The 23,709-nt window shown below is 37.0% G+C and overlaps 1 protein-coding gene across 1 annotated transcript in view; it reads right to left on the bottom strand.

Annotated features, from left to right (window-relative positions):
* Nucleotides 1–23,709, bottom strand: part of pold1 (polymerase (DNA directed), delta 1, catalytic subunit) — a 118,865-nt gene that overhangs the window by 1,831 nt on the left and 93,325 nt on the right. Inside the window, exons 24-26 of the mRNA XM_028813535.2 lie at nt 9,752–9,865; nt 9,182–9,234; nt 6,885–6,982 (exon numbers count right to left, since the gene is read on the bottom strand). Coding sequence (XP_028669368.1) covers nt 6,885–6,982; nt 9,182–9,234; nt 9,752–9,865 — 265 coding nt within the window. The remainder of the gene's footprint in view (nt 1–6,884; nt 6,983–9,181; nt 9,235–9,751; nt 9,866–23,709) is intronic.

The raw sequence follows: 23,709 nt of genomic DNA, 5'->3' as shown, positions 1-23,709 counted from the left end.
GAAATGTCTGTCAATACTCCATTTCACCATCAACTGCTGTGGCAAGACTTAGTCTGAAATATGCTCTCACCTTCTGTCATCATAAAAAATGTATCACATGCTTCACATTTGTGCCATTACTACAGAGAAAAAATAGCAACATTGGGTTTTAAGTTCACAAGAAAGCGGGACCACAAAAGTGAAAAAAGGACAATCCAGTGACAGAAAGGACAGTGCTGTACTATATTGCTGTCTAAGATAATAAAAAGGAATATAAACTTTTTCCGTTGAACTGTAAACACACTCATATATACAGTGGTGTGAAAAACTATTTGCCCCCTTCCTGATTTCTTATTCTTTTGCATGTTTGTCACACAAAATGTTTCTGATTATCAAACACATTTAACCATTAGTCAAATATAACACAAGTAAACACAAAATGCAGTTTTTAAGTGATGGTGTTTATTATTTAGGGAGAAAAAAAATCCAAACCTACATGGCCCTGTGTGAAAAAGTAATTGCCCCCTTGTTAAAAAATAACCTAACTGTGGTGTATCACACCTGAGTTCAATTTCCGTAGCCACCCCCAGGCCTGATTACTGCCACACCTGTTTCAATCAAGAAATCACTTAAATAGGAGCTGCCTGACACAGAGAAGTAGACCAAAAGCACCTCAAAAGCTAGACATCATGCCAAGATCCAAAGAAATTCAGGAACAAATGAGAACAGAAGTAATTGAGATCTATCAGTCTGGTAAAGGTTATAAAGCCATTTCTAAAGCTTTGGGACTCCAGCGAACCACAGTGAGAGCCATTATCCACAAATGGCAAAAACATGGAACAGTGGTGAACCTTCCCAGGAGTGGCCGGCCGACCAAAATTACCCCAAGAGCGCAGAGACGACTCATCCGAGAGGTCACAAAAGACCCCAGGACAACGTCTAAAGAACTGCAGGCCTCACTTGCCTCAATTAAGGTCAGTGTTCACGACTCCACCATAAGAAAGAGACTGGGCAAAAACGGCCCGCATGGCAGATTTCCAAGACGCAAACCATTGTTAAGCAAAAAGAACATTAGGGCTCGTCTCAATTTTGCTAAGAAACATCTCAATGATTGCCAAGACTTTTGGGAAAATACCTTGTGGACTGATGAGTCAAAAGTTGAACTTTTTGGAAGGCAAATGTCCCGTTACATCTGGCGTAAAAGGAACACAGCATTTCAGAAAAAGAACATCATACCAACAGTAAAATATGGTGGTGGTAGTGTGATGGTCTGGGGTTGTTTTGCTGCTTCAGGACCTGGAAGGCTTGCTGTGATAGATGGAACCATGAATTCTACTGTCTACCAAAAAATCCTGAAGGAGAATGTCCGGCCATCTGTTCGTCAACTCAAGCTGAAGCGATCTTGGGTGCTGCAACAGGACAATGACCCAAAACACACCAGCAAATCCACCTCTGAATGGCTGAAGAAAAACAAAATGAAGACTTTGGAGTGGCCTAGTCAAAGTCCTGACCTGAATCCAATTGAGATGCTATGGCATGACCTTAAAAAGGCGGTTCATGCTAGAAAACCCTCAAATAAAGCTGAATTACAACAATTTTGCAAAGATGAGTGGGCCAAAATTCCTCCAGAGCGCTGTAAAAGACTCATTGCAAGTTATCGCAAACGCTTGATTGCAGTTATTGCTGCTAAGGGTGGCCCAACCAGTTATTAGGTTCAGGGGGCAATTACTTTTTCACACAGGGCCATGTAGGTTTGGATTTTTTTTTCTCCCTAAATAATAAAAACCACCATTTACAAACTGCATTTTGTGTTTACTTGTGTTATATTTGACTAATGGTTAAATGTGTTTGATGATCAGAAACATTTTGTGTGACAAACATGCAAAAGAATAAGAAATCAGGAAGGGGGCAAATAGTTTTTCACACCACTGTAATATGGAGACAGTCTAAGGGTTTAACTGAGCATGAGCTTCAAAGTCAGGGGTTGATGAATCGCGCTAATGCCTTTTCTCAATATTCCGCAGACCTGTAGAAGGGAAGACCAAGTAAAGTTCCACCAACTTCCAGCACCACACCACACCCTTCTGCCGATCTAATTTCTGCACATATCCCCGCCTCTTCCTACCAAGCATGTCTAAAGCAAAGACCTCCACTCATCCAAATCAGTCATGGTATGATTCACTTTTTGATGACTACTCGTTTTTTGATATACATACATACATACATATACATACATACATACACACATATACAAGTGCATCCGGAAAGTATTCACAGAGCATCACTTTTTCCACATTTTGTTATGTTACAGCCTTATTCCAAAATGGATTAAACTCATTTTTTTCCTCTGAATTCTACACACAACACCCCATAATGACAACGTGAAAAAAGTTTACTTGAGGTTTTTGCAAATTTATTAAAAAAAAAAAAAGTGAGAAAGCACATGTACATAAGTATTCACAGCCTTTGCTTAATACTTTGTCGATGCACCTTTGGCAGCAATTACAGCCTCAAGTTTTTTTGAATATGATGCCACAAGCTTGGCACACCTATCCTTGGCCAGTTTCGCCCATTTCTCTTTGCAGCATCTCTCAAGCTCCATCAGGTTGGATGGGAAGCGTCGGTGCACAGCCATTTTAAGATCTCTCCAGAGATCTCAAAATTGAGCTCAGGTGCATCCTGTTTCCCCTGATCACCCTTGAGATGTTTGTTTCTGCAGCTTAATTGGAGTCCACCTGTGGTAAATTCAGTTGATTGGACATGATTTGGAAAGGCACACACCTGTCTATATAAGGCCCCACAGTTGACAGTTCATGTCAGAACACAAACCAAGCATTAAGTCAAAGGAATTGTCTGTAGACCTCAGAGACAGGATTGTCTCGAGGCACAAATCTGGGGAAGGTCACAGAAAAATTTCTGCTGCTTTGAAGGTCCCAATGAGCACAGTGGCCTCCATCATCCATAAGTGGAAGAAGTTCGAAACCACCAGGACTCTTCGTAGAGCTGGCCGGCCATCTAAACAAAGCGATCGGGGGAGAAGGGCCTCAGTCAGGGAGGTGACCAAGAACCCGATTGTCACTCTGTCAAAGCTCCAGAGGTCCTCTGTGGAGAGAGGAGAACCTTCCAGAAGGACAACCATCTCTGCAGCAATCCACCAATCAGGCCTGTATGTTAGAGTGGCCAGACGGAAGCCACTCCTTAGTAAAAGGCACATGGCAGCCTGCCGAGAGAGTTTGCCAAAAGGCACCTGAAGGACTCTCAGACCATGAGAAACACAATTCTCTGGTCTGATGAAACAAAGATTGAACTCTTTGGTGTGAATGCCAGGCGTCACATTTAGGGGAAACCTGGCACCATCCCCACAGTGAAGCATGGTGGTGGCAGCATCATGCTGTGGGGATGTTTTTCAGCGGCAGGAACTGGGAGACTAGTCAAGATAAAGGAAAAGATGACTGCAGCAATGTACAGAGACATCCTGGATGAAAACCTGCTCCAGAGCGCTCTTGACCTCAGACTGGGGCGACAGTTCATCTTTCAGCAGGACAACGACCCCAAGCACACAGCCAAGATATCGAAGGAGTGGCTTCAGGACAACTCTGTGAATGTCCTTGAGTGGCCCAGCCAGAGGCCAGACTTGAATCCGATTGAACATCTCTGGAGAGATCTTAAAATGGCTGTGCACCGACGCTTCCCATCCAACCTGATGGAGCTTGAGAGGTGCTGCAAAGAGAAATAGGCGAAACTCGCCAAGGATAGGTGTGCCAAGCTTGTGGCATCATATTCAAAAAGACTTGAGGCTGTAATTGCTGCCAAAGGTGCATCGACAAAGTATTGAGCAAAGGCTGTGAATACTTATGTACATGTGATTTCTCAATTTTTTTATTTTTAATAAATTTGCAAAAACCTCAAGTAAACTTTTTTCACGTTGTCATTATGGGGTGTTGTGTGTAGAATTCTGAGGAAAAAATGAATTTAATCCATTTTGGAATAAGGCTGTAACATAACAAAATGTGGAAAAAGTGATGCACTGTGAATACTTTCCTGGATGCACTGTAAATGTTTGCAATTTTAAAAAAGAAATAGTTTTTGTTTTATTTTCTTTTTAAACCTCTCCCCGCCCAAGCTGTAGTGTGAAAAATGAGCAAGTCCTTTATTTAAAAAAAAAACACCAAAGGGGTGGGCCTGCTAAACATATTTAGGTATTTTTAGAAATGTGGCCTTTCTGCTAAGAACTCTTCTTGGTACAATATGCAAAAAAATTGTAAGCCAACAAAAACCTGGCGATGGAATATGAAGACCTATTTAAAAAAAAAAAAAGAAAAAAAAAAAACGCAATTAATCCTTCAACCTGAGTAGTAGTGACAAAGTTTAGGACAGTTAAATGTTTCAACAGCAAAAATACAACTCTTGGGGAACATGATGTAGAAACTGTAAATGTAACTTGCTAATCTAAAACCATCAGTGTAATCAAAAATAACCAAATTTCTTGTGCATTAAATTTTAGAAGTAATTTTCTCAGATCTCCGAGAATGAAATAACATAGAATTTTGTAGGACAGACCAACATTTGGCAGCAGCGTACCAAGCCAAGAACTTGTGTTCCAGGCTTGTCAAAGATGGCAGACACTTTTAACATCAGTTTAATCTTGACTGGACCTTCCTTTGGAATGCAGCCTCTGTGCCTTATCTAAAATCAAGTGATCAATTATAAGCAATGTGACATCAAAGAGACAGCACGCCAAGATGCCATCTAAATACACAAACTCAAACAGAACTATAACTCAATGATTACCACCCTTAACGGACTAAACTTTCTTCCAATAGTCAACCAAAAAGGATGAGCTTATGTGCCCCCAAGAAACAAATGGCAATACCTCTGCTCCTTCATTTAAAAACCCAATGCACATCTTAGATATCTTTGCTTCCTCTTATCATTTCACTGTTCTCAACATGGCTGTAACTTCTGCTCATATCAGAGAGTCCAGTGCTTATAGGCTGTGGTCATAAGAAAGGCTAGATCAGTCCCTTTTACAGTACTCCAAAGTGTAACCAGTGCTAGACTGGAAAATGGAAGACCGTCTGTAAAATTTTGGAGTAGGGATGCCATTAGTCCAAACCTTGCTTAGACAGAAAGTGAGGAAGACCATATGTAAAGCCACGCATTTGTATTACTGAAAACGGTAGTTGACTGTTCACCAGCTGACTCAACAGTTGTGATTTTGCTAGCAACAACAGGACCAACATGATGTGTTTGAACCTCAGATAGAAACTGCAATACTGCTGGCAACTAAGGGGTTGCAATTAAGGCAAAGAAGAAGACAAGCTCCTAAAACAATGAAAGAAAAAGCATGCTGAACATTCTTCTACGTAAGCACGACCAGGTATGTAACAAAGCATTGCTTACATCAAAGTGAAAGCACAGCTGCTTTGATTCCAAGAACTATTAATTGTAACTTAATAGGATAAAGCCAACTAATTATACAACTAATATTATGGTACTGGAGTCTGTGTAACTGAGAGGTAATAACCTTGTGAAGGATAAACTCTAGCTGTTATAAATCTCTTCCTAAATAAAGTAAGAAACTGTAGAGCTGCATCTTGTATACACATATACTGTGTTTGTGAGGAGGTAATCCAGTGCAGACCAGCCGTTAGTAAATCAACGACACACTTCAAATATAATAACTATCTAAAGAACTTATCCATCTTGATCAAATGAATTACAAGATCAGAATTCACAAGATGTGTGCCAGTTCCTACTAAACGGTTGTAATTTTGTGTTTTGTGTTGTTTTTAATTGTTCTTCATCTTTACATATATCTATACATCTTGCATAGATCCATCTTTTATTATCTTTATGCTGGAAACATATTGCTTTATTTGATTTACTGCAGCAAGTGTGTTTGGGTTATTTGTTGAAAATAAGTATTGTCAAATCAGGATCACAACAGTTAAGTGTTTAATTTAGACTTCATTCATAAATTGTACCGATCTTGTTATATCGCTGGCATCCCAGCTGGAAAGTGAACCAAAGGTCCCTCACTCAATCTTCATTGATTTGGCATTCTTTGGTAGGCATCTTGTTAATTATTTAATTGTCAGCATTGCCAAAGGCAAAGCTGATAATTAATTAACCGAGTAATCAGGTTTAACCCTTGTCTTACGATGTTCATTAAAACGTTAACTACAAAATTACAGTTAATTTACCAGTTGTTCTCTAATCATGGCGTAGTCAGATAAATTCATACCTATGAGAATTCTGTGGCTAATTAGTATACCATTTTACCAGCCAAAAACATCCTTTGGGTTTGCAGTTTCCATTGTGAGTTTAGAAAAATAGATTTATAAACAAATAAATAATACCTTAGGGAGTATTGTAAGGGGGTGCCAAAAGACCTAGTAGCAATTCAGAAAACAAACTGAAAGGCTAACATGGTTAAAAAAAACATTTACTATTTCTACATGGTGAATTACATTACTTCAAGAGAGACTCATATCAATTTAAAACTTTGTCTAACACAAAGCAAAACTTTTCAAGCTGAATACAATTAGATAAATACAGATTTAAGAAAATCTGACTCAATATGGTATTTTATGGTAAAAAATAGATCAACAAGCTGATAATATCCATTTAAAATAATCCTTTATCGTGAAATATTAATCTATTGAATACTGTATCTATTAGTGTGGCAGCATAGCACAAGCGTTTAAAACACATAACCTCCTTGATGTTTATTTGATATTTGTAAGATTTTAATTAATACCATACTGAACAACCGGTTTCAGACAATTACGACCCTGGATTAGATAAGCAGAATAAAAATGAAAGAATATAATACTGTATTTTACTATACAATAAAGATGGATCCGTTGGAGCAGTAAATGTTTTAACTAGCTAGCCAATACCTGGTGCACAGGACATCTTCATGCAGACTTCCCTGGCATCGCTGACATTGTGTCCATAAGCGAGAGAATTTTTCTTCTAGGGCACTCCTGTGTGAATTCTAAGAGAAAGGTAGAGGAACAACAATCTTCTATAGAATTAAATCAAAAAGCAATCACTACATATTGCCCAGAAAATCAGAAACAGTTGTGATACTATAAACAGTAACACACATGCTTGGTAAGGTTTATAATTAGTACCACTATGATGATATTAAAGAACTTACAAACAACTTTAGTTTAATATACCCAAAAGAAAAACAAACATTTTCTACAATGCTTAAGACACATATAACGTTGAACATTTATTTGCACAAAGCAAGATATTAAATCCTTGAAAGTAATTTTGAATACTAGCAAGTTAATAATTTCTTTAAAACTTGATTTTTCTTCTAATAGCAATGGTTTGCCTTTGTGTAGTACAGTGCTGAGGACCCAAAATGTAATTCTTCTTGATAGGGCTTATCAAAAGTCAAAGATGAAAAGCAATGTGTAAATATTCTTTAAAAGTATAATCTAAAATCAAAATTAGATGTGCATTTCTGGGTTGATGGCTACAGAATTTTATATTTCTTAAAACGCTGCTTGATAAGTCTGAGCATACTAAAGTCAAGCACTTGCACTCTGTCCATAAAAGGAATTATGTTTCATAATCTAATTAGTAATCAAATGGTTGACCATGTTAATGTTGAATTTGCACTGCATATTATGCAAAAAGATTGAAGCATTTTATTCATTAATTTTTCAGAAAATAATTGTCACAACAGCAGAAGTGTTAATCACATGTTTACCAAAATGTAACACTCTAGACACGCTGTTGGAGTAGGTGACAGCAGCTTTAAGTTAAAATCCCCCAGTATAACGAATGGTTCAAATGTCCATAGAACAATTGCAACAGATATGTAACCTTTTGTTTTTACATTACAATATGAAGCTTCCTTCAGGCTTACGAAGCTTCACAAAAATTAAGGAATTTGGACATTCTGTCAAAAGAGGACTTTTTGCAAGGGTCTGATTAGTTGCTTTTAGGTTACTAATAACTAAATGACAAAAAAAAATTATCAGCAAAGCCATAACCTAACGGCTTGGTTATTTCATTTAAATATACAGTTTTCACAGGAAAGAGTATGCATCAGGTACATTCTGAAATATACAATTATTTAAACGTAAAATATCACTAGCTCTGCAAAAGTAGGCCTCTTCTGATGAAATCTCCTTGTGTGTAATAACTAAAATATACTTGCATATTTTATTCAAACTTAAGACTTCCAAGGACAAGATAATGTAAGAATGCATAACAGCAAAAATCAAAGATAAGCCATTTGTGTAAAAACAATAAAAAACAAACATTATCCCTCCTGTCTGTTTTAACCAGTTACATCAGTCCCATTTTTATAAAATGTGTCCAATGCACAGCCTATAACACATTATATTAAAAGGGAGATCAACAGGTGAATTAGTATGCAATTTCTACACACTGTAGATCAGTCTACCAGGAAAAGGCCCCAGATCCAGTTTTGGCAGTTATTCAAATAAAATGTACTTAAACTTTGGCAAGTTGCTTTGGAAAGGTTTGAAAATAGCAGCTTTAAAACTCTTTCTGCCACGACTTTTAAATAAGATTAAAATAAGGACTCAAACTAAACAAGTGAAGAACATGGCCTAGTATCAAGTTTATACAAACTTCACACTATAGGGCAAACTTATTGAAAGGCAAAAATGATTATTTTCTTTCTTCTTTTTTGGTGGAGCAATCCTCTTTTAATATCATTAGGACTAAGTTGATAGTGTATACACAGATTTTCACAATTTTTGAAATTTGCAGTGAATTATAATTATCAGAATCTGCATCCTGGACTTTCTATGAAAACTCATTGAAATTCAAGGCTGAATGCTTACACACAATTATTCTGAAAAAATGAGAATCACTACTATAGGTTAAACCCAAAGTATACTTAACTGCATGGATATTTAAGTACTTGTCTGTTGAGCATATGACGTAATCAGGATTTAAACAGAAAATGGATACATGTAAGATCATGACATTTTGGTTATTCTTGAATAATTATAATCACGACTTCAAGATTTAAAGGAACAAAAAGTGACAGAATGCTATTTTGGTTATGAGACTACAAAGATATTTTTAAGCTCATTCCTAGTGAGATAAGTGTACATCAACCAGCAAAACAAACACAAATGATATAAACTCTGCAGAGCCAACAATATTTTCAGTCAAATAAGCGAAACGCAAAAATACGCACCTCTTTCTGATAAAGTTCTGACTCTCTGTTTCTGCAGTAGGTACATACAGCTCCTACAGACAGACAAATGTGAATTGAAAAGTTACGTAAGATGATAAAATGATACAATCAAGTGTATGGCAATAGGATATTTAATTTTTTTTTTTTTGTCTAATATTCAACAAATAAATACTAAACGCAATAGACATAAAACAGCATGCAAAACAAACACCTATGACTTGAGTAGTGTATTTTTATCTCTTCATTATTCTGGGATTTTCTATAAAAATAAAAGTGATTCGTTACATTTCAAAAATAGTATTTCCAATGTATGTGGTTTTGATAAAGTCACTAAAGCATATCAGACTAAATGAACAGTGGAAAAAGCTTATGCAATAACATTGTGACAGATTTTTTCCTTGTAAATTGAGGAAATGAAATTGCATGTTTATTTCCTGCATTGCAACCTGATCAAAAGAAGGTTCTGGACTAGTAGCAGGTCACAGAACCTGCAGCTATGCTCTGAAAGCTTAAGAATTACTGAGCCCGCCTTACACATGATATTTCACTGCTTTCACTAGGACAGCTTACCATCATTATTCAGAACTGCTTTGCAGCCAATGCAGGTACTTCTCTTCTTTGCAAAAGCCATCAGACCCCCAACCTTTGATGTAAGAACAGTTTTGCATCGTGTATGATCGCCCTCTGTAAAGTAAGGAAGCACAAATGGAATGTGTTATATGTTCTTAAATTAATCCCAGTGAGTTAATATACTTTACAAGGACCCAATTTAGGAGAAACATAGTAATAGGGGCTGAATCAACAGCCTCTAGGATAGTTTAAGGCCTTAACTTCCTAAAGGAATACAAATTATATATCATGAAATCATAATCTAGGAATAAAAAAGTCCTAGATTATTCTGTATTCTGTATTAAACAAAATGTGAAATATATAACATAAGAATCATGATTATTTTTTAATAAGGTATGCAGAATCTTATGCAAGTATGCCTTATGTATTGAGTAAACATGGCTGACAGAAAATAGACAGGTATGAAAAATAGATACATCTGGCTTAATGCTGGTTCTTAAAGAAACAATTTCTCATCGTACATATAAAGAAGAGTATTTATAAATTTCATAGCACAACATGCACTCAGTATGAAATAAAAAAGTCAGCAATATATGAAAAAGGGCAACATGTAGATCTGATATCAGTTTTTTGGGTTTCCACACAGCATCAATTTCTTAAGACTGGTCATAAAAACTCTTAAGGAAACTTAATAAACATAACCCCCTGCACAAACTCTAAAACACTACATGATATAATAATATATTAGAGATTTCAGGCCACAAAGTCACTATTTTAATAAACTGTAGAGCTGATAATCTGAGTCTGAACCAAGTATTTACCCAATGCCCAATTATAAAGCACTCATACACCAAAAAATAAGAAATTGTTTCAGTTTCCAAACTCACAAATATATTGACAGTGATGCTTATCAATGTTTTAGCAAATCTTTCAAGGTGTTTTCTGATTCTAGGTATGGAAAAGCAAACCTTTGTTTGTAAAATAATCTCTTGACATGCTGGAGAAAAGTGAACATATTTATATCATGCCCTGCTGCTAAAAATAAAATTAACCATTTCAATTAATACTTCAACATTCACAGCAGTCTCCCTAAAAAAGTTGGCCATGTGTCAAGATCTTCATAATCTTAATGTGTACCACACTAGCATCGCAATACAAAGAACCGTAAAAAAGTTTATATACTAAATAAAACACACAGGAGATGGAGGATCAAAGGCAGAACCAACAGTATTTAAAAAGGCAGTCTAACCAAGTTCTAGTTCTCACTCTAATGTTTAGAGTTCTTGTCTGCCAGGTGTTGAGGCTTAGCCACTCTGTTACTATTCACAATCACAGTGTGTCTACCACAAAATACACTCTCACTTTCCACCTGCGCTCTTACTTAACTCCGGTCACACTGTCTTCCCTATCTGCTGAAGCCTTTTCACCAGCCACAATGAATCAAAACTCAGTTACTGAAAAAAGTTGCCTTTAAACACACATATTCACTTCTCAAGTCCTGGGGTCATCTCCTCAGAAAACCCTAGCAGCACTAGGCATCCCTGCACCCTAATTAATAGCTAAAGGGTCTAGTAGTATTGTGGCTTCAAGACTTCCTGTCCTCAGACTTTAACCGGCATTTCAGTTGTTACACAAAGGATCTCAAATGCCACCCAATGGTTTGGGCAAATTCTTCCAAGCTTCAGGCTACTCTTGCTTACTCTAATGCCCACGTACAAATTACTCTTGGGCACTTAAAGCATATATAGTCTATCACCTTTAACCACATTGGAGATATTCCATGATAGGTTTAAGAAACAGTGCCTGGCAAATAAAGCATTTCAGATTTGTGTGAACTTTAGCAAGTTCTTTAATTTGCCAGTACTCTAAATGTTAAACATCTAAAGAAATCGTATTACAACTTTGCACTTCAATTGACTTAGGGAAGTGTCTCAGAAAGTTTATATTTTGGCTAAATGGTACAAAAACCTTAATTGCCTAACATGAAATATTTTTAAATACAAGACTTTATATGCACAATTAGTATTGGTGGACAAATCTAGTTTGCTTAAATCACTAAGTAAGCTCTTGAAATTTCTCTGCGTCTTGGACAGGGTTTGTTTCTGTCTTGAGCTTTATGATAGCTGGGATAGGCTCCAGCAGACCCCCGTGACCCTGTTCAGGACAAAGCAGATTAGACAATGACTGAATGACTATTATTTTTTCTAGTCAAAATTTACTAACCAAACTCTCATAAAACATTTATTGGGTATATATTCACATACAATCGCTTGTTTAGAAAACCATTTACATAACTGGACTTACAGAAGAAAAACACTTACCTATAAATTGCAACTATGCACATATGGAGTGTAGTACCACTACTGCTTTTACTCCTAAACCAAGGCATTCAATACATCCACAATTTCAATGGCAAAGCTGACTCATACTTTATGAAGCACTAGTATTTTATAATTATTTCTTGCTTATATAAAGCTGAATTTGTTCAATTGATGCTGGGTGACTGATGTCTACATTTCTCTTGCAAAGAGGACAGAGTATGTTTTTGCATGATATGGACTGATGAAAACGAAGATTTTTAGGAGCCAATGCATTGCAGGTGATAGTGCTTTTTAAAATTTTGTTCCTTTTCAACACTGAACAACATTCAACTGGCAAAACATAGCATATAATTAAATTGAGTACACATCCTGCATTTTATTCATTTTCATAAATCAGAGCACTTGACAAAGTGCTTGGAGGTTCAATAATATTTGACCACTGTGAATCTATAGATGCCATCGTATAAATAACTGCATTGTTCAGTGAATACATAACAAGCAGAAGATGGAAATAATGTAGCAAGAGAATCAAATTTTCATTTGAAATAAAGAATAAAGAGGCACAAATACATTCTTATATATTAGACCCTGCCTGACACTCTAGTGTGAATTTACTTACAGTAACTGGGAAAAAATGGCAACTTAACAGCAACACATGCCAGCATTTAGCTCTTATATAGCTGTATTATAAAAAAAATATTCAAAAAAGTTAGTTTTTTTTTCCAAATTAGTCACATTTTTAACACTGGATGAAATACTTGCAAGCATTAAATTAATAACAGAACATTTAATACATTTACTCTATTATTATTTTCTTTTACTTTTTGAGTGTTCGGTCATTGTTTTAATTAAGTAACATTCTCAAGATAATATACTGTACAATGTATACAGTATGTTCAAAGACTCATCTATACTACAAATTATTAGGAGTACTGATTGTTAAAGGATAACTTCAGTATTTTTAAATTCAAACTTATTTATTCAAAATCATGGTATATACAGTACAGTATTCCTTTGTCACATAAAATAGTGTTCTAAAGTGAAGCATACTTTAAATAAATTTTAAAAATACCTTGTCTATTCTTACAGCTTACAATGGGGATGGAGGGTACACTGGTCCAGAAGCTACATAAAAAGCTGAAAATAAACCATATATGTCCACTTTGAAGCAGAAAAGGTTTCAATTCAAGAAAACATGCTTTCTGCATTTATGAGGCCTTCTTGTGATAACAAAAGGAGACTACAAATATCACAGAACCCTGGTCCTATTTTTCTCCAGGTAAAAATACATTTATACTGTTTGCTTGTCTGCTCACAGCCACCATCATAAGTAAAGTTATTTCAGCCTTCCCCAACCCTCTTTTGCCAAGCTATATTATGCTTAATATCCTACTTTTACTTCTGCAATTCTGTTTCTTCAGTATTTATGACTTGTAACAGACAGGTGTACCCATGATTATTTTTTGCACATAACATTTTGTGTTGCTATTTTACATAGCCTAAACAGCACAAATCATGCCAATAGGCAGCGGAGTAAAAAGAGCTCATGAGAGTTTTATTGTACTTTGTACAAATAACAATAAATCTGAATTGAATTAATTATACGGCATTGTACTTTTTTCATGTTTTTTTTTTATTTTAATTTTTTGATTTAATTTTATTAAAATCGTATAGTGCCGGCATGGTGGCGGAGTGGTAGCGCTGCTGCCTCACAGTAAGGAGACCTGGGTTCGCTTCCTGGGTCCTCCCTGCGTGGAGTTTGCATGTTCTCCCCATGTCTGCGTGGGTTTCCTCCGGGCGCTCCGGTTTCCTCCCACAGTCCAAAGACATGCTGGTTAGGTGGATTGGTGATTCTAAATTGGCCCTAGTATATGCTTGGAGTGTGGGTGGGTGTGTTTGTGTGTGTCCTGCGGTGGGTTGGCACCCTGCCCGGGATTGGTTCCTGCCTTGTGCCCTGTGTTGGCTGGGATTGGCTCCAGCAGACCCCCGTGACCCTGTGTTCAGATTCAGCGGGTTGGACAATGGATGGATGTACAAATAACAATAAATCTGAATTGAATTAATTATACGGCATTGTACTTTTTTCATGTTTTTTTTTTATTTTAATTTTTTGATTTAATTTTATTAAAATCGTATAGTGGCGGCACGGTGGCAGAGTGGTAGCGCTGCTGCCTCGCAATAAGGAGACCTGGGTTCGCTTCCCGGGTCCTCCCTGCATGGAGTTTGCATGTTCTCCCCATGTCTGTGTGGGTTTCCCTCCACAGTACAAAGACATGTATGTTAGGTGCATTGGCGATCCTAAATTGTCCCTAGTGTGTGCTTGGTGTGTGTGTGCCATGCCCGGGATTTGTTCCTGCTTTGTGCCCTGTGCTGGCTGGGATTGGCTCCAGCAGACCCCCGTGACCCTGTATTAGGATATAGTGGGTTGGGAAACGGATGGATGGATGGATGGAAAATCCTATAACATTCCATACAAATAACTTGGGTTTTGCAAAAAAAAAAAAAAAAAAAAAAAAGATTTAAAACAAATCAACCCCACCCCTGGGAAAGAGAGCAAGGCCAGAAGAATAAAACTTCAAGCTAGTAAAAATAAGTAAATAGATAAATTAATAAATGAATAAAGATAAATGGAGTAAAAGATGGGAGAGAACCATGCTTCCTCAATTTAAATGCTTATTCTAAAATGTTATTGATTAGATCCTGCCAGGTTTTGAAAAAGTTTTGTACAGATCCTCTAAGCGAGTATTTAATTTTTTCCAATTTCAAGTAGTATATAACATCAGCTAGCTACTGACTTAGAATATGAGAGTTAGGATTCTTCCAGTTGAGCAAGATAAGTCTACGTGCCAATAGTGTAGTAAAGGCGATTATAATTTGTTCGTCCTTCTCCACTTTAAGCTCATCTGGAAGTACACCAAATACAGCTGTCAGTGGATTAGGAGGGATTATGACACCAAGACTGTCTGAAAGACATTTAAAGATTTTGGTCCAAACTGATGTTAATTTGGTGCACACCCAAAACATGTGGCCCAGTGAGGCGGGAACTTGATTGCAGCATTCGCAGGTTGGATCTTGCCCTGGAAACATTTTGGACAATTTTAAACGAGAGAGATGTGCTCGATATATAATTTTGAGTTGAATAATTCTATGCTTTGCACATATCGTGGACGCATAACACCTCATCATTAATCAAGAAAGCCCTGCAGAGACTACATTTCCTGAGGCGGCTGAAGCAAGCAAGTCTTCCCCCTTCCATCCTCACCATGTTCTACAGAGGCACCACTGAGAGTATTCTGACCAGCTACATCACTGTCTGGTATGGCAACTGCAACATATCCGACCGCAGGCGCCTGCAAAGGATAGTGAAGACAGCAGAGAACATTATTGGGGTGCCTCTCTCTTCATTACAGGACATATTTTACAAACGTAGTGTCTGCAAGGCCTGCAGCATTGTGCAGGACCCCTTACACCCCTCACATGGACTTTTCACACTTTTGCCATCCAAGAGAAGATACTGCAGCATCAAAGCCAGATCTGCCAGGCTGCAGGATAGTTTTTACCCCCAAGCTGTCAGACTCCTTAACACCATGCTGTCACCTGGGATCTTCCACACTGCCTCAACCACCTCAAAAAACAGAACTTTTATACATGCAAACCACTTTCCTGCAAAGACTAGTGTGCATGTAGAGAAGAACTGAAAATCTCATACTGACCTTTAAGTATTTTGACACTCTTAATATCCTTCTGCTGTGAAACATTCTGACCTGTCATTGTTTACACGTCTTAAACAACTATTAGCATACACTGATAATTTCTGTATTATTTATTATATTACATATCTATTGACTGTATTTATGTATCTACATTGCAAATACCATACATTGCATCAATGTTCATATTGCTAACTACACATCAATATTGCTGCTACTTCTTTGTCTCGTCTTTGCACAATGTCTTGTCTTGTTTGCGTTTTAATCTTAAATTTAAATCTTGATTTTAATTCTATTTTTAATTTATTATTTGCACTTGATGTTGTTACACTGTGGATCCTGAGCATCGCAATTTCGTCTATCTGTATACAGTAAACGCTCGTTTATCACAGTTAATCCGTTCCAGACTACCGCGATAAATGAATTTCCGTGAAGTAGGATTCTTAAGTTATAAATCAAATATTTTTGCAGTTAGAGGATAGAAAACCTATTTACAGCCTTCTAAATACGTTTTTTTAACATTATTAGAGCCCTCTAGACATGAAATAGCACCCTTTAGTCAAGAGTTTAAACTGTGTCCCATGACAAGACAGAGATGACACTTCCATCTCACAATTAAAAGAATGCAAACATATCTTCCTCTTTAAAGGAGTGTGTGTCAGGAGCAGAGAATGTCAGAGACAGAGAGAAGCAAACAATCAAAAATCAATAGGGCTGTTCGAGCTTTTAAGTATGCGAAGCACCGCCGGACAAAGCAGCTGCAAGGAAGGAAGCAATGTGAAGGTAGTCTTTCAGCATTTTTTAGAGGAGCGTCCGTATCCTCTAGGTCCGTGTGCGAACAGCCCCTCTGTCAGGGAATGTCAGAGAGAGAGAGAGAGAGAGAGAGAGAGAGAGAGAGAGAGAGAGAGAGAGAGAAGCAAACAATCAGACATCAATACGTGCTGTTCGGGCTTTCAAGTATGCGAAGCACCTCGTGGGAAGCATATCGTATATCATTGAGGAGTTTTATTTAATACGTAATACATGCTCTGGTTGGGTAGCTTCTCAGCCATCTGCCAATAGCGTCCCTTGTATGAAATCAACTGGGCAAACCAACTGAGGAGGCATGTACCCCGATTTTAAAGACCCATTGTCAGCAGAAATCCGCGAACCAGCAAAAAATCTGATATATATATTTAGATATGCTTACATTTAAAATCCGCGATGGAGTGAAGCCGTGAAAGTCGAAGCGTGATATAGCGAGGGATCACTGTACTTGTATATGGTTGAGTTGATAATAAAGTTCACTTTGACTTTATGGAGCTCAAGTGAATTATGTGCATTGCTACTTTCCACTCCTTTTCTGAGATGTGGAGTGAGAGATCCTTTTCCCCACTGTACTCTTGGATCTTTGAAAGGGTGGGACTGTAAAAAGGTTTTATATATTATGGAGGAGCTGTCTGAGTCCTCAAGACTGATCAATATTTTTTCTGGCGTAGAGATAGGTGGGAGGTGAGAAAAACTGGGCAATTTCTGTTTAACAAAGTTTCTAATTTGAAGGTAGTGAAAGAAATGTGTTGCTGGATGGTAAAATATAGAGTGTAATTGTTCGTAAGATGCAAAGACGTGGTCTATGTACAGATCTCTAAGTGATTTAACCCCGAATATTTTCCAGACATTAAAAACTGCGAATATTTGAGAGGGTGGAAAAAGGTGGTTCTCATGCAGAGGTGCCGTAGATAAAAGCTTCTGTCTTAAAATACTTCCTACATTGGTTCCATATTCTGAGTGAGTGAAGCACAATTGGGTTGATAGTATATTGGCGATAACTTATATTAATTGGGGTGCAAAGCAAGAAACACTGCAGGATTTCTATTGCGGACACAGCCTGTGTATATTCATCTATTTGTGTCCATGTCCATGTTTTTATAGCTTGTATATTTGCTGCCCAGTAATAAAATTGAAAGTTAGGTAGAGCCATGCCGCCTTAGGTCTTTGTAGGGTTGCCCTTTGGATACATGGATGTTTAGAATTCCAAACAAATGAGGTTATGGTTGAATCTAATTTCTTAAAAAAAAGATCTATTAATGTACATTGGTATGTTTTGAAATAGAAAAAGAAGCATAGGAAGGATATTCATCTTAACAATGTTAATTCTTCCAGCTAAAGTGAGATGAAGAGTTGACCATCTATGCAAGTCTTGCTTACTTTTTTCCATACAGACAGCAAAATTTTGTTGATAAAGAGCTTTATGTTAACTTGTGATTTTTACCCCTAGGTATTTAATCTATTCTGATGATAAAAGGTAATTTTAAATGACAGAGAGCGGAGTTTTTACAAAATCTGATAAAGGAGAAACTTCCACCTTCACTGATCCAAGTTAAAGCATTATGTGTTTAATTTCAGGAGTGACAGTCAGTCGTTTTCTAACTCGCTTAGTCCTGAACAGGGGTCATGGGGGTCTGCAGGACCCTATCCCAGCTAGCACAGGGCACAAGACAGGAACAAACTCTGGACAGCGCACCACTGATAGTGAGTGATATAATCTATTCATGCACTTTGCTTTGTAGTTTGTACAATTACTATTGTACTGTACTGTTTTATTGTACTCATGAGGTGGCAATGACAGATTGTCCATTTAGCTCTGTGAAGAGGATTACTTTTGCTCTGTTGTGTGTATTATTTTTACCCCATTTTTTGTCACCTATTGCAAGCTCAGCCTCCCTGGAAAGGGGTCTCTATCTGAATTGCTTTTCCCAAGATTTCTTCCATTTTGTTTTTCCCTAAAAGGGTATTGGTTAGGAGTTTTTTCTTGTCTTCTTGGGGAGTCATGTCTAGAGGCTATCAAAAAACATGGCCAGTTAAACCCCATTGCGGCACTCCTTGTACAACAAATACACTGTTGTTGATGAATCCCTTCAGAATGACCCTGTAGCAGTTGTATTTTCCTAGAAATGCCTTTTAATTAAAGAAAAAATTCTTAAAGCATAGGGTTTATAAGACCTAAGCCAGGAAGAGAAAAAGTGATGCAGAGATCACTTAGAAGCAAAATGATGGATTGCAGAAAACACAACTATAAAACAGAACTGCTTTAGCATGAATTTACAAAAAGAAAAACAACCAAGTGAAAGTTAAATAACATCAATTAAAATTAAATATACAAATTCACAACTGACCATTCATGGTGTTGGCTAGGACTGTCATGGAAAAAGAGCTAAAATGGTTTAGATATGTAATATGGATGCAAGAGGACATATTAGAAAAGGAAGTGACGGATGAAAGATCAGTAGGACATTAAGGAAGACCCAGGACAGCCTATTGGAACAATGTAGGAAACCAAGCATAAGAATGGGGATGAAAGGCGATTTAAATGACTTTGAATGCGGCATGGTCGTTGGTGTCAGACGGGCTGGTCCGAGTATTTCAGAAACTGCTAAACTACTGGGATATTCACACACAACCATCTCTAGGGTTTATACAGAACGGTCAGAAAAAGGAAAACTATCTGGGGAACGGCTATTCTCTGGGTGAAAATGCCTTATTGATTCCAGATGTCAGCAGAGAAAGGCCAGACTGGTTCAAGCTGATACAAAGGCAACAGTAACTCAAATAACCACTCATTACAACTGAGGTATGCAGAAGAGCACCTCTGAACACATAACATGTTAAACGCTCAAGCAGATGGGCTACAGCACCAGGAGTGCACACTGGGTGCCTCTCCTGTCAGCTATGAACAGGCAACTGAGGCTACAATTTGCATTGGTTCACCAAAATGGGAGAATTGAAGACTGAAAAACGTTATCTGGTCTGATGAGTCTTGAATTCTGCTGCCACATTCAAAAGGTAATGTCAGAATTTGGAGTCAACAACGTGAAAGCATTGTATCAGCAATATATGCTGGTGGAGGTGGTATTATGGTGTGGGAGATATTTTCTTGGCACGCTTTGGCCTTTTAGTACCAATTGAGCATTGTTTAAAATGTCACATCACACCTGAGTATTTAGTATTGAAAAGGTTCTTAAATTAAAATGTGCCACAAATTACTTTGGAAGACACAGCTAAATAGTTTTAACATTAGCACCACGGTGGATTAGTCAAGCTCAAATAGCCACGCAAAGCTTCAAATTCAGATAGTATTCAGACTGGGAATAATGTTACATTCAAACGGAAAGAATGTAGAAATAACATCCCACAGATATACCTTATTTATTGATGCTGTCTTTGCAGTGACAGATTAGACAGATGCGTAGCATGCAGGTAATGTTATCATCCAAACTGACATTATATGTATACGTTAGCTTAATCAGATTATTAGTACTGATGTTTTTTTAAATATGGGTGGTGGAGTATCACAGAGCACATTCCTGACACACTATCATGATGAACTTTTCTATTTTAAATGCTCCGCTGATAGCAAATGGATGGACTGCAATAATCTTATTATGTTTAGACTGACACAGTATTAAGTTATTAACAGGAAATCTCCATCTTAGTGTTTAATATGCAATGGTGCGGAGGTCTAGCAAATGAAAAGGTATTCAATTTTCAATGTCCATCCAGTGTATGGCTATAAAACTGATAAAATCCATTCTATATTTCGGCCTGTAAATGTATAAAAATTGTGTTATTTGTTCATGGTGTTCTTTTTTTCCTGCTTGATTTTTAAACCTAATCCAAAATGTTGACTTTTAAATATTTATTAATGTTTGATATTAGTTTGTAACCTGTGTTATTAATGTCATCTTTGATTTTATTGCTGTTCTGTTTTATTTCCTTTGATTATTTCTCAAGCTTAGAGTTTTATAATAAAATGTATTACTATTATTATTAATTGATTTGGTATTATTGCTAACCTGGTCAGTGTCTGCATGTTGAAGCGGAGTCTGCATGTTCTCCCCTTGTGAATATGAACTAAGTGTGCATAACTTCAGATTTTGTTAAATTATATTCTCTGAGTTTAGGCTCACAGGGAACTCCCCAGATTTTGCACGTTGCTTAATAAGTGAAATATCTGAGCTGTTGCTATAACAGATGTTCAGTATTTAACGCAAATGGTATGCTTAAAGAAATGCAGAATACACATGGAAAATCTTCTCTATTTATGCTGCTTTTAACACTGTTAAAATTGTGACTTCTTCTGTAATTAAAAAAATGAGCAAAATAAGAATTTCCTGGAGGGAAAAGAAAAACTTTCAAAGTGTCGAAATGGGTAGGTGACATACAGTATCATCCACATATAAGAGTATATATTTGTATGTTGATCTTAAACCCTCGCAAAGGGAATCTCTGCAATAAAAAAGAAATTAAGAATTCAATAAGCATTTTCTTAAACTTGTTGTAGGTTAAAGTAACAAATGACACCAGACCACACTTGTTACTGATTCTTGAATTTTTTGATTATACTGGTCTAGAGTGCTCTGTCATACGGATATTACAACATTAAAACAATCTAGACTAGAACAGGCCATTCAGTCCAACAAAGTTTGCCAGTCCTATCGACTTAACTCTTCCAAAATAACATCAAGCCTAGTTTCAAAAGTCCCTAAAGTACTACTGTCTACCACACTACCTGGTAACTTATTCCACATGTCTATGGGCCTCTGTGTGGAGGAAAACTTCGTAATGTTCTTGCAAAATGTACCATGAACAAGTTTCCAACTGTGTCTCCGTGTTCTTGATGATCTCAATTTAACAGTCTTGATCCACTGTATTAATTCCATTCATAATTTTAAACACTTCAATCATGTCTCCTCTTAATCTTCATTTGCTTGAACTGAAATGGATCAGCTTCTACAATCTTTTCTCATAAATCAACCCCTGTAGCCCTGGAATCAGCCTAGTCATTTTTCTCTGGACTATTTCTAAAGTTCCTACGGCCTTTATGTAGCCTAGCAACCAAAACTGTACACAATACTACAGATGAGGCCTCACCAGTGCATTATAAAGCTTGAGCATTACCGCCTTGGACTTGTACTCTACACATCGTTCTATATAACCTAATATTCTGTTAACTGTCTGGCAGTTGATAGTGTTGAATCCAGTACAACTCCTAAACTCATTCTCATAAGCTATATTTTCAATTCTCAGACCTTCCATTGTGTACTCAAATATAATATGTTTACTTCCAACATTTAATAATTTAGAATTACTTACATTAAATTTCATCTTCCACAAATCTGCCCAAACCAGTATGCTGTCCAACTCCCTCTGTAACAATTCAATGGACTTCAGATTACAGTATCTGCCAATCCATCTAGCTTGGTATCATCTCCAAACTTAACCAGCTTGTTACTTATACTCCTATCCAAATCATTTATATATGTTAAAAATAGCAACAGCCACAGCCCTAGCCCTGACCCCTGTGCAATACAACTCTTACCATTAGCCTATTCTCATTGGATTCCTCGAACCATTACCCTCTGCTTCCTGCACCTGAGCCAAGTTTGCACCCATCTACAAACACCCTGAACTCCCACTTCTTTTACAGTTTGATACCTAACCTCTCATGTGGCACCTCATCAAATGCTTTCTGAAAGTCAAGATAAATAATATATGCTCCACTTTGATCATATCCTTTTGTTGCTTCGTCATAGAACTCCAGCATTTTTATACTCCATACATAACTGTTTTTTCCTTTGCAGCTTCTTTTTCAACTCTTAATTACTCTGCTGTGGAAGTTTTTTTTAATCTCCAACTAATTCCAAATTTTTGTATGTACCTGTCCTGCATTATGTAAAACATTTTAAAACCTGTTCCACTACTCCTCAACTGTTTCTACACTTAAAAGCTTATCCCAGTCTATCCTCCATAGACTTTGCCTCATCTGCTCAAGATTTTCCCTACTAAAATTAAACAAACAGTTTTATACTTTGCATCGATACTCTTCCAAAACACTGAGAACTGTATTATACTATGGTCACTTAACCCAAGTGGTTCTATCATCTCTACACCCTCAATTATATCCTGATTATTACTAAATATTAATTCTAGACAGATTTCCCCCAGTGTTGGTGCTTTAACATACTGTGTTAAAAAACAGTCACTGATTACTTCTAAAAACTCTTGCTCTTGTGCTCTGCTATTTGCAAGGGAGTACTAGTTAATATTCGGGTAGTTAACATCCTCCATGTCTATAATATCCCCCTGTAAACTTGCCTTTTTATATTAATAAGATGAGCGTTGAAATTACTGTCTGCAATTGGCAGTCAATAACACACATCTAAAATGAGGCCTCTTCCCTAATGCTTTCCAGATGAAGCCAGATGTCCTCACTAAGATGGGGCTCATCGTAGAATTGAAGAGGACATGTGTTTAAATTCTGTTTGACATTAACAGCAAACCCACCTCCTTTTCTAGTCTGTCTATCCTTCCAAAAAATGCGTACTCCTCTATGTTATACTCATTCCCATCTTTAATTTAGCCAAGTTTCAGTTATTGCTATAATTATTCTCTGATACACAACTCCGACTCGCTTGCTTTATTTTTGTTACTTCCAGTATTAAGGCAAGCTACTTTTAATGTGTTACTTACGAGGTATAATCAAAAAATATAGTGAATGTAAAAAAAAAAAAAAAAAAAAAAAAAACATTTACTGCAGTAAAAGATTTACAACTATTAGTCACCCTCAAAATACTCTCCTCCACTTCGAATGCACTTATCCCAACACTCCTGCCACTTTGTGCAGCAGTTCTGGAAGTTTTCTTTCGAGAGTGTCTTTAGTTGGGCTGTCGTGGCTGCCTGAATGTCCTCAATGGATTGAAATTGTTTTCCTTACATGGTCATTTTCAATTTAGGGAACAGCTAGAAGTCGCATGGTGCCAGATCTAGCGAATAAGGTGGATGTGGACACAGCATAATGCTTATATTCAACAGAAATTGTTGTACTAGAAGGGATGTGTGACAAGGAGCGTTGTCATGATGAAGAATAAAATTGTTTCAATATTTTCCT

The sequence above is a fragment of the Erpetoichthys calabaricus genome, chromosome 11 (assembly GCF_900747795.2).
Source record: "Erpetoichthys calabaricus chromosome 11, fErpCal1.3, whole genome shotgun sequence".
NCBI lineage: Eukaryota > Metazoa > Chordata > Cladistia > Polypteriformes > Polypteridae > Erpetoichthys > Erpetoichthys calabaricus.
This window is presented reverse-complemented; position numbering and strand designations above follow the sequence as displayed.